Here is an 18,136-nt window from a genome sequence, read left to right as displayed (position 1 = left end):
CCTGGCTGAATGTGAGCAGGCTGCTATAACCTTTGAGTTTTCAAATACTTTCAAATACTTTGTTGTAGCATAAAAGTTTCCTCTTTTACTACCAATTTTATCAACTGCCCTTTCCTGTTATGCTGTGCCTACCAGTAGAAACTTCTAACTGTTGCTTTATTAGGATAGAATAAATCCTAATAAACTCTGAATGTGGGTCAGAAGCACATTCTTTGAATAAAATTCATGAACTTTACTACATAGGTTTATACTGGTGAGCTGGTGAGAGGTTTGCCTGACTTTGTTCTGAACTGACGAGGTTGCTAAAGCCTGTGAGCTCTAGATATATGAGCCATTACTGAATAATTTATGAAATTCTACCAAAGGGGATATAATTAGTTATCTGCTACCTCTTCTACTAAATATGTTAGCATTATTGAAACAAATCTGCCTAATAACTTCTTAATGTGATTAAAATCTTGGTTATATAAGAGCCAAATGGATTAAAGACATGATTATCAATTATGATAACAATAGGAAATTTTTACTGAATACTTCATATGTGTTAGGCACTATTCTCAGTACTTGACAAATACTAAATAAATTTAAATAAATAATCTAAAACTGGAAAACTTTTTAGAAGTACTTGGTCCAAGAACAAGGTAGGTACTGAAATTTTTACAACAAATTTCACATTGCTTACCTAAATTGTTTACTTTGACCAGCTTGCTATATAATCTTTAGATATGACATAGAAATCTCCTAAATGTTCTTGAGTCAGACAAACTAGTACTGCTGAATCCTGAGGGCCAAGTAATTCATTTAATGTTCATTAGGTTCCTACTTAATAATAACAGCTACTTAAACTAAAAAGAATTTCGCTGAAATTTCCAGTTATCGTAAAGATTAAAAAAAAGGTCAACTTTTGGAGCCTTAAATTGACCTACCTGAAAAGGTTGTTTGTTATTGTAGGTCTTAAGCTCCTGATTCCCCCGACATGCTTCTTTTTAAAATCGACCCTTGCAGAAGCAAGAAATAAATAAAAAAAAGCTCGTGACTTGTTTGTCCTTGCAAAGCATATAGGTTTACTTTCAGGGCCTAAAAGAGTCTCTTTTCCCCCCTCGCAGCTGCAAGAATCCATTTCAAATCATATCGGGTAACTAGGAGCTTTTAGCCTACCATAGTAAACAATTATAAAAGGTCAGTTCTGAGGCTAGTGTAGATGTAAAACCTGGCTGATGCTTTACACTTAAGTCTGTTAAAATGCAACAATTATTCTTCATTTTTAAATATATGAATACATTTTTAAATATTTGCTCACCTGCTTGGTGTTAACCTGGACTCAAAGCTGTTGGCCTTCATGGTGATGGTATCGGTAAACAGCACATCTTTTGCTGGAGATGCCAAAGCTTCAGAATGAGATAAGGACGGATGCATTCTTTGCTGTTGTAATCTTTTCAGTGTAGCGTAGCCAAAGGCATCTCTAGAACTTGTGTAACTAAAGTTACAATCTGCTAGACTTTTAATTGTAGCAATAGAGGGTGCTTTAAGGGACTGTGCTCTTCTAGGAATTGTATGAGAAGAACCTGGAGGCACCAGGGACACTGAGTTTGACTTGGAGAGAGAAAGATGGTTAGACTGTGGTGTCAAATAGTGGCTTGTTTTAACAGTTTTGGTACTTACCACAGTACTCATACTTCCACAGTCTGTGTCCACAGTCGTAGCATCTACACCTACTGTCTCTCGTGAAGGACTTGAACTCATTGAACTTATGCCGCTTGTTGTAGTGTCTGTATTAAAACTTTGGCTACGTATCTTCATATGTGAACTCGTTGAACTTTCTACAACTAATCTCTCTCGGCTTGTGTTTTCTCTGTGATTCTCTGTACCAAGACTCTTAGTGAATTTTAATTCATTCTCTCCAATACTTGGAGTACTACCAGTGTCTTCGATGTGCCTATTCCCAACAAATGAAGTTTCTAATTGTAATGTTTTCCGTACTGTGGATATGGGTGTAAAATCATCACTATGATTAAAGTCAACGCTAGGTTCCGTAAATGTTCTGATCCGCCTGTTGCTTGTCTTATTTTCAGATGACAGCTTCCCTCCTTTTGGATCACTGCTACTACGATGTTTTTTATTAGGCAAGGTAAGTGAATTTAAGATACGATTCTTCACAAGTTTACTAGAAGCAAAGAAAGGGAATGAATTTTTATCCTTTATGGGTCCAGGTCGATCATAAAATGCTGGCTCTGCATCTTCATTGATGTCAAGGAAAAATGTACTAGTAGAGCTGCTGCCAAACCGGTCATCTTCCATAATGAACATACCTATGATGAAAGAATTTTTAAATGATTAATGGAATCATGGTAACAGTGAAACAGTTCAAGAAATTTTTCTTTGTCATATGGGGTAAAAATTTTTAAAATAAAGGGTTAAACTGCAGGCCTCCTCCGGATGTAATTAGTTAAGATGACGTCATACTGGAGAAGAGTGGGCCCTTAACCCAATATGATTGGTGTCTTTATAAGAGATGAGAAGACTATGGAAGAGAGACACACAAGGAGAATACTATGTGATAAAAGGTACTGGAGAGATGCAGCTGCAAGCTAAGAACACCAATGACTGCTAGCTATCACGACAAAGTAAGATGAGGCGAGGAAAGATTCTACCCAGAATTTCAGAGGGTTGAAGCCTCACTGACACCTCAATTTCGGACTTCTAGCCTCCAGACTGTGAGAGAATTAACTTCTGTTTTAAGCCACTCAATCTGTGGTACTTCTTTGTGGCAGCCCCCTTAGGAAATTAATATGATGTTCCCCATCTCCCATCCCAAAAAAGAATTTCATTCTATTAAATCTGTATTATAAGAAAACTGTACTAAATTATTTTGAATTTAATCAATAAAAAATACTGTGTGTGTGTGTGAGCTTTCTTGAGATCCAGAATTTGGACTTGAATAAAATGAAAAATTATCTCATTATGAGGTGGTTCTGCTATTTCCAAAACAAAACAAAACAAAACAAAACAAAACAAAAAAACAGAACAAAAAACTACAGAACTCATGGAACAGTTTACATGAAATTTCATTATTCCAATTGGTTTTCCAAAACCTCCAAAAATTCAGGATGAAGTTAAAAAAAGAAAAGACTCAACCATAAATGTTCATTTTGTTGCTACCATTCCTGGCGGTTTATCCTTCAAATCACAATAGGCAGGAGAAATTAATCTTATAATAAATAAATTCCCCATCTTAAAATATACTTACAAAGAACCAACTCGTAACATTTTAAAGTCATGCTTAAACCAATTATGTTTATTTTATCATTTTGTCTTAGGTACTAACTCATTTAAATTTAGTGTCTAACTCTAATAAAAGCCAATCCATGTGTCTAATGACATACATGAGATTTTATACTATTTCTATTTTTAATTTTTCTGTTGAATAATTGTAAACTACTTCGAATATATTTTGAAAGGAGGCAAAATGAAATCCTAAATAAATCTGCAAAATGCATCACTTCCAATTTGGAGTCTGTCAATTGTAAGATAAACACTTTTCACACTTAACATCTTTAAAATCCGGATGCATCTTGCAATCAATGATATGTCCTAATTTAATAGGCAGTATTTTTCCTTCTTTTTTTTAGTGGTACATAAAATACCAGTGCATCTTAGAATTCATGACATCTTAGATCTGGTGAAATACGGTTTGATAAATGTTGCACTATCTTCTTAAAAAGAACCATGTCTCAAATTTTACACAACTACTAGTGCAGGGCTGAAAATCACAAATTGCTTTTTATTTAATTAATTTTTGATACTATAAACAGTTCATTATATAATTTTAAAATTTAGCTCGTCTCTTAGAAATGAACATGTGAATATCTCTTAACAAACACATTCTGGCTCAACACTCTCTGTATCTGGAAAATAAAAAACTATGTAAATGAAGGAGTAGGCAAATAAACATTTACTTATTAGATGTTATGACAAACAAAGGGAATGATTCTTCCGGCACATGGCTTATTATTTAACTCTGTAAGTAGTTATTTTCCAAAGCTATTTAGAAAGCAAGGAGAGAGAACAATGTAGATGGGAGGCTATATATTCTGCTGTGAAAAGATATGCATTCTCTAATAGGCTATTATTGCCAAATCGTCTTTGAAAAAAGTAAATTGGGAAAGTAACAAATACATTTAAATTTTCAGATTACAAATACAAATGTTAATTTTGGCTAACTTTATATAAAACCTGTGATGATACTTACTTGATGGTGCAGATTCACTTTCACTATTATGTCTAGAGCTGGTTGACTCTGAATTCAAACTTAAGGTGCTTGGGATAGATGAAAGTTCATTACAGAGTTGTTCTACATCATCCGGAACCACTGGCCACAGATGTTTGCGACTATGCCTTACAGCATCCCAGTTGTGACATTTTAGAATATCACAGCCTTGTTTGGTTTTTGCTATGAGCCCAAGCACATATACACAGGTTCTGTATGTAAAGGATGTAGTAATGACAGTTTATTATTTCACACTGAGATTTCTCATAACAACCACAAAATGAGTCAGCTATATATACATTTTAATTTTCTTGAAAAACTATTAAAAACTGAAAATATATTAAAATGAATTGAGTAAATTACAAGCAATAAAATGAAAGATAAATCTGGAATATTAGGGCTGTTGGACACACTACACTTCGCTATTTACTTGCAAGGTAAACTTCAATATCATGATGATAAAAATAGAATGACTTATTAAACAAGATACTCTTTAATATATATTTAATTTAGTGCATTTAAAAATCTTCTATCACTAGGACTTTCAGTGACTAGTTCTACTAGACTACTCTAAATCATCAAATACTTTTTCTTCACATCCAGCTGTAAAAACGATATATGTACGGTAGAAATATTTCTGAGTTAAACGACATACCCTCTGATGGAAAGAACTTCACATTGTTTTGCAAGTTTTAGTATATCTGGAATCACATTTTCTTCCTGTAGCAAATTGAGACCCCAATTTGATGAGCCAATATTTCCCTGAAAGAAAAGAAATCACTTATATAAAATATAATACAAAAGAACTCTTTCAGGAGATTTGGCAAGTTAGCGAGAAAACAAAAACTTTAACCCCATTTATGAAAGAGGGAAAAAAATGTGGAAAAAACTCAAATAAGAAACTTTAGGAATTAATGTTCCATTTCCCTTAGCAAGAAAACTAATAGCTTAATAATTTATTTTCCAGTTTAAAAATAATATTTAAATGTGCAGGAACAATCTTGGTATTAGAATATAAACCTAAGAACAAGTTCCAAATAATAAGATTTTTATTTAATATTAATGGGAAATTAGAAAAAATCTAAACATTAAGATCTTATACAAGTGTTTATTACAAACCAAAGCCCAAAGAGATGCTTTCAGTTTTTTGATTTCTTCCCATTTATCCAAATCTGGTGTACGAACGTTGTGACAGAGTTCTGTAATAATATTCTGGAGAAAGGAAAAGAAAATCATATGAGTAATAATTGTTTTTAATGTATTTTCTTTTTACATCTTAAGGCTATTTAAGGTTTGCACTTAGTAAATTTTGTATATTTCAAATTTTAAAATAATTTTATGTAAAATTTCTTAAGAAGCAGCATTAACGCATAAGCTCTGACTTCATACCCTAAGGTTAGCACTTATTAGCTATGAGGCCTTAAGCATGTTACTTAATCTCCCCATGTCTTGATTTCCTAATTTCTAAAATAAGGATAATAACAGTATCTGCATCCATAAGGTTTGATGATTTAATGAATTATTACATATAAAGTGCTTAACAATATACTTGGTAGCTAGTATTACAAAAATGTTAGTCCCAATTACCATTATTTCTTTTAAATAGAAAATAGTAAACTAATGCCAAGATTTTATCATACAATATAGGTAATGACACACTGTTCAAATCATTTAAATTTTTAGTGAAGTTTTAAAAAATTAATATCAAGATATGTGCCCTAAGTCTTTATGGATATACTACAGAAATACATGAAACTACATACTATATTTATGCAAAATTTTTGCTCCTGAGATGAACACTGATAAAAAAAAAAAGGAACTAAAATTACTGGATTACAATTGTTCAGACATACACACAAATACTTCTCTATTTCTAACATGAGAAAAAGGTCGTATTTACTGAAAACATCTAGTTGCAAGACATTCACAGCCATAAACTTGGTGTGCATACTATCCTCAAAAAACTGCTTGCTTAAACAGTCCATGAAGTATGCAAGAATAGTGACGAACTAACAAACAACTTGTAATTTGCTGCTGACCAAAGGTAACTGAATCTGTATCAGGTTTAGTTTAACTTCCCAACAAGAGGAATGAAAAACTCAGTTCTTCAGTGTGTTTCTACTAAGGACATGAACTTCCCCAACAAACTATAAAGAGAACTCAGACTTCAGTGGGTTACCGAACTTAGTAACAAATTAGCTTTTGCAAAAGGTGACCCATACTTCAGAAAAATGCACTCAAGCTAGCAAGATCAAGCTAGTCTAAGTATTACAAACACAGACTGGCTAAGTTAATTATAACATGGATAGCTTTTGAAGTAATTATGCCACTGACCTTAAGGCTTCTGTGACATTTTTGAAAAGATAATACTTTAACGATCTTAAGACTATTTTCTATCATTGTAGCTATTTAAAATAAGCAAATTATATTTTTACCTGTACTTCCAACAAATGACAGCCTGTTTTGTGGTGAACCAGTTGTCCATAAAGGTGTACAGGCAGGTAGACATGAGGACGCTGTAATCTAGTAGTATAATAAAGATGATTGATACACCTATTGGCTCATTTTAAATATGCTAATTAAAACAATGACTAGTAATAAAGTACTAAATAAATAGAATTACTAGATATAATCTCCTAGCAGAAATGAAAATACTGAGGTAGAAAGTCATGAAGATTTTTCTAGCAAAATAATAGTTTATCTGGTCTCAGAGTAATGATAGGAGAGTTGAGACTAAAAAGAGACTAAGGTAAGAGCATGCAGAGTATGTGAATGCTAAATCAGTAAGGGTACTTTCATTATGCTATGAATGCCATTGGCGTTTCTGAGCAATAAATGCTGTTCTTTAAGATTTTTCTTATGTCGGTGTAAGAAATAGAATACCTTAGTACTCAGAAAATGTTGGAAATTAATGACACTGCAAATTGGTTTTAAATTTCATATTTGGGGACCAGCAATAAGTTACTCCATTTACTGGATACCTTTGGTTACTCCGACGAACATAGTTATCACCATCGATTGGCTTCCGATAAGTAGTAAGTGCTTCATTAAGTTGTTCCTCAATCAAGTCAACATATTTTGAATTATATTCCTAGAGAACAATAGTGTTTTAATTATATGTAGTATCATAAATTCACTAAATTTATAATATGTTAGCACCTAGCAAATCTTGGAGCATAAACATGAGAAAAATGAACATTTGTTTATGAAATTTAATAAATTTTTGAAAAGGGTAGAACATGGTATTATGAATGAAAATGTTTCATCATACCCAAAATATTTCTGTTTCATCTTTTTTCCCCCATTTTCAATTAATATTTTTGAGTCGATGTAAGTTACTAATTTTGTTGTTCATCTCATCCGAATCTTTCTCCAACAACAACAACAAAAAACTAGCTTCTTAATATTAAACCCTGAATATATTCACTAGAAATTTTAAAAAGGAAATTAACTGAATTATGTAATTTTAACACCTTTTGGCAAAAAATATCTTTCCCCATTGATTTAAATAAGGTCAAAAGTAATAAATGTTTCCAACTAAAACTTGGGAAATTTTTAAATTCTTTAAACTGAGAGTCAATCACACTGCCATCTTTCTTGCAAAAGATTTTCACTTTAAAGTTTTTAGAAGGAATTGGTAGAACCTCATTGGAAAGCAATTTGGCAGTATTTTTCAAAAATTTAAATTCATAAGATCTTTTGATGCAATTATATTTTTACAAATTTAGCCAAAAGACATACTTGCAAAAGTATGCAAAGATATATATGCAAGAATATGCACCAAACTCTGTTTACAAAACTAAAAATTCAGAAACAATCTAAATACTCATCAGTACGAAAGTGGTTCTAAAAATTAAGGTACATTCATATAGTAATGTACTATGCAGAAATTAAAGAAAATGAGATGATCTAAATTTCAATATACACAAAATGAATAGTTTGCTATAACTGTAGTTTAAAAAAATAAATGAAAATACAAATAATTATACAGAATTTAGATTTGACTTAATATATTTAAATATTCAAATTCTTTAGTTTCAAAATATTGATAAAATAAAATCTTCCGAATTTATGAATCTATTTCCTAAGATAAAAACATATCAATTGAACCTTATTCAACAGAAAGTTACCTTGTGCCACTTTTCCAACTGTTTTGCTACATAACCCCTTTCGTTCAAATAGGAAAACCCTTTTGGAATGGATAGAAATCTGTAAATTAAAACAAGCAATAGTTTGACATTGAGTCTGACAAAAAATATTTAAGGACTAAAATATCTCAAAAAAAATGTTTAAGGAGCTAAAAAACTTTAAAAATAGCTCCTTCCTAAAACTAAAAGGTCAACTATTAATTATAACTTCGATTACAAATACATTTTCACAGTCTTTGCAAAAACACATGAATCTGATCACAGTAAAGAAAATGTCATCAAATGCATGAGAAATGTAGAAGAAACATTAAGGAAAACAATGAAAAGACCGAGTTTTAATATTAAAGGGATATCTGAGATTCTAAAATAGGTCTCTTTCAGAAGCTAACAGCTAAACTCTTTACATCTCCCTTTTCATATTTAAATCCAGTTGTAATATACACTGCCAGAGGAAACACAAAAGAAAACATAACTACAAGAACAATTTACTTAAAATTTACCTCAGGAGGAGAAGCAAACCTTTGTCCCCAAGGTGGGATAAAGCTGGCTTCATTTGAATAAGAGCATGAAGATTGGCCTAAAATAAATAATTATTAGGCAAATTAACAATTGAATAGATAGTAAATTCTCTACTCCAAAACACCTATATTATATACAATTTCACATAACTTTCTATTAAAACTGAGTATTTTAATAAAAATTGCTGTCTAAGTATTTTATTATAAAATAATGAACTTTCACCTTGTCTTCACATGCTTCATCAAGGATATCAAGAGCTTCGGAAGAAATTGTTTTGTTTTTATCATGTAGTTGGGTCACTAGTAATTCAATTCCCCAATTATTGAAGAATTCAACATTAGCTCTCAATAATACTCTTAAATGTTTTGTTGCATACAGCCTGCAGGCCTATGGAGATAAATGAGAATGTTAAGAAAAAGAAAAACACAAACTTCACCAAGCAGAACCTATTTGACTTTATTTTAGGACAGTTCTGCTACTTCAAATGGGCAGAAAATTGGAATTAAAAGTCTAGCCCTTGATATATTTTTTAGTGCTAGTAAAATTAAATATTTGTTTCTATCTAGGTGCTTCCTCCCTTTTATATAAAAATATAGGTACTGTATGAAGTTCTTTGGAGGAACTAAAATTTTACAGTAAACTCAAATTCCACCCATATGCTTACAACTTATAATTAATTTTACTTGGCTAAAATTTATAAAATGTTGAATTAACTTGTTATTAAAAACACAGTTTTACTGCCTATGTTATACTCACATCCGTTGCTGCAGTTAAGATTTTGGAAAGAATGACTCTAGCCAATCCATCTCTGCTATAGTCCAAGCTAGAAACCGTCAGTTTTAGCACATGATCTTGGTTTTTCAAGGAGCAAAGGTTAAGGAGACTAAAAAAAAGGGGGGGAGGGGAATGCAAATAATGAAAGTTGTAGCAGTTACTGTATTGATTGATTAATTAAGCAAGTATTTTAAAATTTCTAAAAGAAAGTGTTTAATGACAAATAGAAACAAATTATAGGGCTACTCACCATTGAAATACACTGCATTTTTCCAGCATTTTGACTCCATGAGGGTGGCAAGAAAGTGTTCCAATAAATAAAAAGTAGTGTTGACTAAGGGTAGTCAGTAAACCATTATTGTGAAGACTTCTTTCAGGTTTCATTCCGGATGAGGCATTGAGCCACTGAACAATGTCCTTTACTAGATCTTCTAAGTATCCTTGCCCATCCTAAAAGCAAATACATTGTGATATTATTGGAAATGAACTTAGTGTCTATAATTAAAAGAATAAACTATAGGCGAGTCCAAAAAAATTTAATGATAATGATGAAGTTACTAATAACAAGTGTCAATCACTGAGTACTTGTTTTTAATCCCAGTCAACACAATGCTACATGGAGATGGTATTATCTTCCATTTTACAAGGAGAAAACTACATCTTCTAGAAGGCAAATTACTTGCCCAAAGTCACAAAACTAACTAGTGACTAAGTCAGGATTCAAATCTAGGTCTGCGCTCATTCCCTATGTTTCTAAATATAGTTTATGCATATTCAGAAATAAAAAGGAGTAAATTCAATAAAAAACATTTGATCTGAAAAATATTCAAAGTCCTTCTTACCTCTTCAGACTCAAGAAGAAATTCTGTAAACTGGCAACCCACAACTGTGAGCTGCTTGGACTTGGAAAAATCCAGATCCAAGTTGGCATATAATTTACTGCTGGGCTTGTAAAAATAAAGTAGTCTTCGTACAAACCTAAGATCCAAATAAAATTAGCAGCAACTTAAAGTAAGAAACCAAACAATCATTTTAGAATCTTAATCATAGCTTATGATATAAGGTTTTGAATGCTTTGGTTCTAAACAACTAAGGTAAATGGCAAAAAATTTAATAAACACATTTGGTACATTTTCTCTCAAACACACAAACACACACAAAACAAACAAACAAAACAAAAACATAACCAAAAAATAAAAGCTTCACTGTTAAGAATATCTTTGCATAATAAAAATTTTATGGTGGGATTCCTGAAAGAAATTGTGGAGAACAAAGATGCTAGCAGGAAAAATGCATCTTTTTCCTGCTATGTTATATTTAGATATAACATAGGTAAACGATAAGGTTGAATAAATATAAGAAGGCCACCAGGATATAAATATTCTTCTATTGTATTTTATGAAGAATATTGTCCCATGCCTCTATAAAATATTCTTATATTAGATAATTGTAAGCATGTTACCCTATGATTTTTGTCAAGTTTTTCACAAATAGGCAAAAAGCCAAATATAGAAGCTGCATGTAAAATTTAGGCAACTAAATTTATGAAGCAATAGACATAATTTATGATATTTCAATGTTATAGTTTTCAATATTATGTTCTATGATTACACTTAATTTAGTTCAACTTAATTTCATTCATTATAATCCAGTCCAATAGATGAGCCAGGTCTAGGAGCTAGAGAAACAAAGTTGAATGACACTTCATCTCTATTTCCAAAGAGTATGAAAAGTTAGTGCTATGCTCCTTTAATCCAATGTAATATATATGTTCTATATATTTCTCAAAACTTAATATAGATATGTTAAATAGATTGAGTAGATAAATACAATACAATATTATATTATATAAATTATAATATAATTTAATATAATAATGTTAATGACATGAACTTCTCAAAAACATAAAATAAGTGTCTTATCGAATGAGATCAGTACTGGTGGTTGGTTAGCATAAACTCAGAAGCAGTAAAAATGCACAAGAGTACTAGTGAACAGAAAGTAGCTTGCAGTGCTATATTTGCTTGAATATTAGTGTGTTTTGTAGAAGGTACGAAAAGCATTAACTTAGTCAAGAAGAGTGTTAAGAGCAGAAAGAATGGCTAACTCTCCAAAGTCAGATGTAAAAAAAAAAATGTACAAATGAAATATTAAAAATGGCTACCATGTTGGGAAGAAAACATTATGTCCTAATTATGTCATCCTCATACATTAGGGCTAAGATTACTACATGGTCGATATTATCCAATTAGAAAAACTTCTATCTCAAATACTTCATTTGTTCCAAAACTAAAACCAGAATGTAAATAACTAGAATAAGAATTAACTGATGCTTTTTGGTTATAAAGTATATAAAGAATTACATATATAAAAAAATTATATATAAAAACATATACACATAGACAGTCCCCGGCTTAATTTTTCAGCTTTACGATGGTGCAAATGAGATATGCGTTTAGTAGAAACCATACTTCAAATTTTGAATTTTGAACTTTTCCCAGGGTGACAATATGCAATACAATACCCTCTCATGATGCTGGGGAGTAGCAGTGAGCCACAGCTCCCAGTCAGATACAACAATCACAAGGGTAAACAACCAATAATTTACAGTGTACTGTGTTGCCAGCATTATTTGGATATTGTGTTTTGAGCACATGTAAAGCAGGCCAAGCTATGACATTCAATAGGTTACATGTATTAAATGAATTTTCAACTTTTTAACTAATGATGGGTTTATAGGAAAGTAACTTCACCATAAGTTGAGAAGCATCTGTATGTACATATTGAACACCGACTATTAAAATGTATATATGTATGTTTTAAGTGCCAATTATTACTTGTAGCAGGTATTAAGTAAAATTTAAATCTAGGTCCTTTACATTTAAATGTAAAACAGTTTTTACATACCTGTGCAACTGTTCATCTTTATAGTTTCTTAGATTTACATTTGGCCACTAGAAAAACATAATGTTATATTATAAATATATTTATCTGTTACCAAACATATAATTATGATGACTTACAATGAGTAATAAAATGAATACAATCAAGAAATCACCAGGAAGTATCTTGTCATACCTTAAGAATGGTACCTATAAGATTCCAATTCCATTCAAGATTCTCTTTATGTTGAAGGACTTGGCTATCTCTAAGGTTCATTAAAAGAGCTTCCTCTGTATCCTAAAATCATCAGAAAGTAATAAGGAAAATTAAGGCAAACTGTCTCACATCATAAAACTAAGTTTAAATTTTCAAAACAAAAGGAAAGCTTTCTCATTTAAGGATGGATCATCAATTTTTTTTTTAACTTTAAAAACTATAAAAATACTGCTCTAAATTGCATAGTCATTATAAAACTTGGAAGTCATCCAAAAACCCATATGCATGAATAAAATTGCAAACTCAAGCAATATGCATACTAAAATCTAAGCAAGTATATGCATACTTTAGGAAACTAAGTTAAAAATCACAGATTCATGTCAGTACCTTAAGCACAAATATATCTTTCTGAACTCGGAGATACTGATCCCGTTTCTGGTGTGTTGCAATTGCTTTCTGAATAATGTGGTCTAAATGAAGGCTGTAAGGCTTAGGTCCTCGCTTCTTCATTTCATGAAAGCGTTTCAAACAGTTCAAGGCGGCACTGGCTCTCCTAATGACAAAGAAATTCAATTGATACTGTATTAAGGCTAGCATAATTTTAAATAGGTCACTTTGGTAAATTATTAATCCTTATGTAAATTTAAGACTAGAGATTGTTACTAAAAAGTAAATTATTTACTAAAATTTGGAACCACAAATTAAAAAAAAAGTCAAGAACACTACTGATGCATATGAAGAAACACTAACTATTTAGACTCAACTAAATATATACTTAACTAAACAACACTAACTATTTAGACTCAACTAAATATATACTTAACTAAACGTTTCTTTTATGATGGTGGCCACTTTTTAAATACTGGTTTTAAGAAGTACTTCCACAAAGTCAGAAGTTGTCTATATTTTCTTATTAAAGTTTTAAAACTTTTTCACATTTAAGTCCTTAAGCCATCTGAAATGGATTATTTTTTATGGTATGAGGTTGGAATGCAATTTTATTTTTCCCCCATATGGATATTCATTGATCTGGTATCAAGTGAACATTCTCTACGTTCCCCATTGATCTACAACTGTACCCGTTTAAGTGGTATCCCTTTAAAAATTATTTTTAATTCCTTGTTTGTGGTACATAAAAGCACAGTTTTCAAGAATTTGGTAGCAATCAAGTCCCAACTTCAGACCTGCTGGTAAATATAAATCAAATTTAAAATTAAAACTTTGAGATGGCAAGTATTTACTCTATCTGTAAAGAGCTTACTAAGCTAAGAAAAACAGAAATAAACAAAAAACCGTTGTATGAAGACTATTATTACTGGAATTTTCAAAGGAAATTTGAATTACTGATGAACTCTGAAATTCGCAGCCACAACTTGCTTGACTCAGAGAGTTTAGTTCTACCAGGCTTCGGGAAGACACATTTTTACATCATGAAACTACTAAAAGCTGAAAGCTACCATTACTAATCTAAGCCAAGTCAGAACTGAGATCGTCCCCAAATGTCCTCAGTTTATAATACAACTTCAGTTTGTTAAACAACAGTATTTTCATTGACAGATTTAAAATTAACAAATAGAATATTAATATATAGTGAGGCCCATATGTGTACTTCTGAATTAATAAGACTAACTTAACTTTTGAGAAATGTATTGTAACTGTTAATAAAAGTTCATAATTCTGAATAGCTAATGAACTACATTTCACGAACATTACAAAAAAATAACAGGGTCCAAATATATAGATTTTTCTAATCATAACTGAAAATAAAGATATGCCTGACCTAGACAAATCTTTACCAAATGAAAAAAGACTGTTACTAGCACTTACTAATCCAGCTCCTCCATCTTTACTTTTAAATTATATTTTATTATTAGCACTGGAATTCCAATAGAGATATAGCTATACTTTGTTTATAAATTCTGTATTTGTAAAATCTCCTTCAGTATTAAGAGTTCAGCTTACTTCAATGTTTACAGTATGGGTTATTAAATTCCGACATTAATTTTAATGGCACATATAAAAAATACATTGTTAATCTTTGTGCTTTATTAATTTGAAATAATTCAAAACATTTTTTAAAAAGCCAGAACTGCTGCTCAAAACATAAAATTGTCCTTAAAATTCTCAACCAATATTTTTAGTGATCTGGTACAAAGTCTATGTCCTTGTATTGAAACATGCTAGGAAAAACTGATTTTACTAAGCTAAAATACTTTGTAACCAAAAACATAAATTATTAAATAAAACTATTAATTTTCCTCTTATCTTTAAGGCTTCCCTGAAAGAATATCTAAGCATAACCTATACATACAACTTTTTTAAAAAAAGAGGTTACCTGAGTGGGTATTAAAGATACCAGGCACGAACTCTGCTATAGCCCTGATACTTACAATCTCTTTTCCTTGGGGATATCAAAGGATGCGGCCATATTCATTAGAGTTGGTAGGCAGTGCAAATGATGACTATGTGAATGAGGAAGAATTGTGTTTGCCTAAAAGTAAACATAACATTTTGTAAGACTTGAGAAACAGAAATATTTTATGTTCTAGATGATCCACAGATATAATACTACGGATTGTGAGGTTTTACTCATGAAATTAACTTAATAATTTACTTTCCAATACATACTTATTTATAATTTATATCTTACCTACTTTCAACAAGGATAAGTTGTAATAAATATAAAGATGTAGACTCATGTTACATTAATAAAACTATAAATTTCATAGATCCATTATTAGAACATTAAAATTTTTAGGTGGTCCTAATTAAATTCAATTCTTAAATGACATCAAAAATAGATCCAGAGCAATCATGTTACATTAAAAGTAACGTTTTAAATGCTGAATTCAATGCCGTAATTTATGAGTTGACTTCTTGGGTTTTAAAACTGCCTTCTCAAAACAGATTTGTCTCATATTCCAACATTACTTAAAATAAGAAACTTAATTAACTTCTGCTTTAAAAACAAAATTCTACCATTCAGTCTGCTTTCTACAAATGAAGATAATTAATTAAATGTAGAAGCCAGAAGATGTTAAGAATAAGCGATGAACTAACAATACTATACTACTCAAAATGAGCAACTTTTGTATTTCCAGAGAATCATATAATTCTGGTGTACAGGGAAAGGAACGGATGAAATTTATGAGATTCCTTCATGCAAAAGCAAAAAATTATTGATACCAATAGATATACTTAGAGGCAATGCTATCTTAAGAATTAAAATAAAAATAATAAAACCTGAGAACCTGCAATATTAATTCTTTCATAGATGGGCTAAAGGAGAACAGAGCAAGTGGCTAAATAATTAATTGATAAACAAGACAACTGTCACTGAACTCTTTAATTTTCTTTACCTCATTCACACAGCCTAGCTGCAATGTTAAAAAGACAAAACAAACAAAAACAATAAAAACAAAAAATACTGGCAATAATAGCAAGCCATAACACAATTTTTAGAGCTGCCACTGAGTTACTTCTTCCTTAATAAGTTTAAAGTGGTTTTTTTTAATTTAGTATTTTATTAACTAAGAAGTGGAATTTCTATTACAGAGTTCCTTCACTGATTGATTTGCTGGGAGTAAAGAACCGTTAGATAACTGTGGTAGCTCCTTGTTTCTAAAAGTTCCTGATATCACAAAACCATGGCAAAAAAAAAAAAAAAGATTCCTATCCTGCGAACCTCAATTTTCAAGTTTACAGAGAAGACTGTGTCAAACAAGGCAGTTATATTTATAATTTTTGCACAAAGTTTTCTAAAATTCGAGCACTGCCTGCCATATATCAATTTCATTTTTAGCAAGCTGAAGTAATTTATAGTTTTGTAATTCCTGGCTTTGTAGGTAAGAAGTCTTTCTGAGAGAGATTAAGATTTATAGGACTCAAATTGCCAACACTGAAAGTATAAAAATCATTATTAAGTACTTTGTATTTTTTATATTTGTCCCATTTATAAAACTAGTCTGCCCTTTCCTCCCTCCCTCTCTCTCTCTATACATATATTTTTCAAGATACAAGGCGCTTTGTAATGCACAAGGATGAATATCCAAAAGATATATATTTATTTTTTGAGATAATATAAAGTAACACTATAAATTAAAACATTAATGGTATGAAACACAATCAGAAGTTGGTAAACTTACCATATGTAAAAGCTCTCCTAAAAGGATGGTAGCTCTAACTGAGATATGGTCATCGCTGTTTGTTATCACTTCAACCAAACCCTTTGAAAATAAAGAGAAAATACCATAGTTGCATTGCAAATAGTATACATGCATACATTTGTGCATCCTATATGTCAGCTGCCCTGAAAGAATTTTGTTAGAGAAAATAAAATAATAAAATAAAATAAAATAAAATAAAGTTTCTTAGTCTTACCTCTAAAAGTCCATTACGAATAAATGCGGAGAGTATCAGTGCCAAATAATTATCCATGAGGTCTGGCCTTGAATAAATGAGGCATAGAAATAGTTTAAATAATCTTCCACTTATTACATAATTTAAAATAAAAACAGTAACTGTAATAAATCTGAACCATTTCTATATCTAAATTTTACCTGGATCTGGCACGATGAGGAAGAATAGTTTTTGCCTCAGCTGCTACAAAGCCATCCGAAAGCCTCCAACTGTCTTGGAATCTACCTGGATCTAAAAGTTAAAATTCGGTAGTTAGAAGAAAATTAGATGTTAATGAAACACTTCATGTATGTGTAGAACCATCAACCAGTCAGGCTACAACTTTTTTAAAATGTTGGTTTTAAAAAAAACAAACTTAAGAAGGCATACAGAAAAAACTTAATTTTGGGACTTAGTGGTCATTTGGCTAAATAAAATTAGACAAGAATTAGATCTTCTAATTTGAGAATTACATAGGTTTCTTATTTCTCCTCTTCCTTTCTTGATCCACCTTTCTATTAATTTTACTTCTCATTTGCATGAACTAGGGTGACAGAGAAGAAATTTAAAATGTTTTATTTACTCAGCAATTTATTGGAGGTTTTACTTTTATATTAATTTCATGTCACAATGATGCAATAAGAAAATGATATTCGATATTTAGTTCAGCATTTTTCCTTTGAGAGATTGTTTCTATTAGGTATACCATTTAAAAAATTACAATATTCGAATAGATACAAATATAATACAATACCTACCCACACTGAGTAGTGCTTCTATGAACTCTTCAGTCACAACAGGTAGAGGAAGACGAAATATATCATAAAGAACTTCGAGGAGACCTCGCTGCAAGTGCAAACAAACAATAGTTGATTTATTTTTATGAAAAAAAAAAAATCCTTGCTTAAATGAAGATGTTTTAATGTCCTAT

General features: G+C 30.9%; 1 protein-coding gene across 7 annotated transcripts in view; it reads right to left on the bottom strand.

Moving 5' to 3' along the window:
• The window catches only part of RICTOR (RPTOR independent companion of MTOR complex 2), a 102,573-nt gene that overhangs the window by 16,551 nt on the left and 67,886 nt on the right, over positions 1-18,136 (bottom strand). For 6 of the 7 annotated variants that reach the window (XM_016147944.2, XM_016147950.2, XM_016147947.2 and 3 more), the window contains 21 exons: positions 17,964-18,051; positions 17,367-17,457; positions 17,188-17,254; positions 16,953-17,033; positions 15,198-15,298; positions 13,195-13,360; positions 12,787-12,888; positions 12,616-12,662; positions 10,551-10,686; positions 9,959-10,158; positions 9,691-9,817; positions 9,157-9,321; positions 8,916-8,992; positions 8,398-8,476; positions 7,249-7,358; positions 6,703-6,790; positions 5,387-5,479; positions 4,923-5,029; positions 4,250-4,479; positions 1,301-2,309; positions 927-998 (listed from right to left, as the gene is read on the bottom strand). In XM_016147944.2, coding sequence (XP_016003430.1) covers positions 927-998; positions 1,301-2,309; positions 4,250-4,479; positions 4,923-5,029; positions 5,387-5,479; positions 6,703-6,790; positions 7,249-7,358; positions 8,398-8,476; positions 8,916-8,992; positions 9,157-9,321; positions 9,691-9,817; positions 9,959-10,158; positions 10,551-10,686; positions 12,616-12,662; positions 12,787-12,888; positions 13,195-13,360; positions 15,198-15,298; positions 16,953-17,033; positions 17,188-17,254; positions 17,367-17,457; positions 17,964-18,051 — 3,236 coding nt within the window. The remainder of the gene's footprint in view (positions 1-926; positions 999-1,300; positions 2,310-4,249; positions 4,480-4,922; positions 5,030-5,386; positions 5,480-6,702; positions 6,791-7,248; positions 7,359-8,397; positions 8,477-8,915; positions 8,993-9,156; positions 9,322-9,690; positions 9,818-9,958; positions 10,159-10,550; positions 10,687-12,615; positions 12,663-12,786; positions 12,889-13,194; positions 13,361-15,197; positions 15,299-16,952; positions 17,034-17,187; positions 17,255-17,366; positions 17,458-17,963; positions 18,052-18,136) is intronic. The other variant, XM_016147945.2, reaches the window with a different exon arrangement.

Source organism: Rousettus aegyptiacus, unplaced genomic scaffold (genome assembly GCF_014176215.1).
Source record: "Rousettus aegyptiacus isolate mRouAeg1 unplaced genomic scaffold, mRouAeg1.p scaffold_m13_p_8, whole genome shotgun sequence".
NCBI classification, from domain to species: domain Eukaryota; kingdom Metazoa; phylum Chordata; class Mammalia; order Chiroptera; family Pteropodidae; genus Rousettus; species Rousettus aegyptiacus.
The sequence above is the reverse complement of the archived record's forward strand: the minus strand, read 5'-3'. Positions and strand labels throughout refer to the sequence as shown.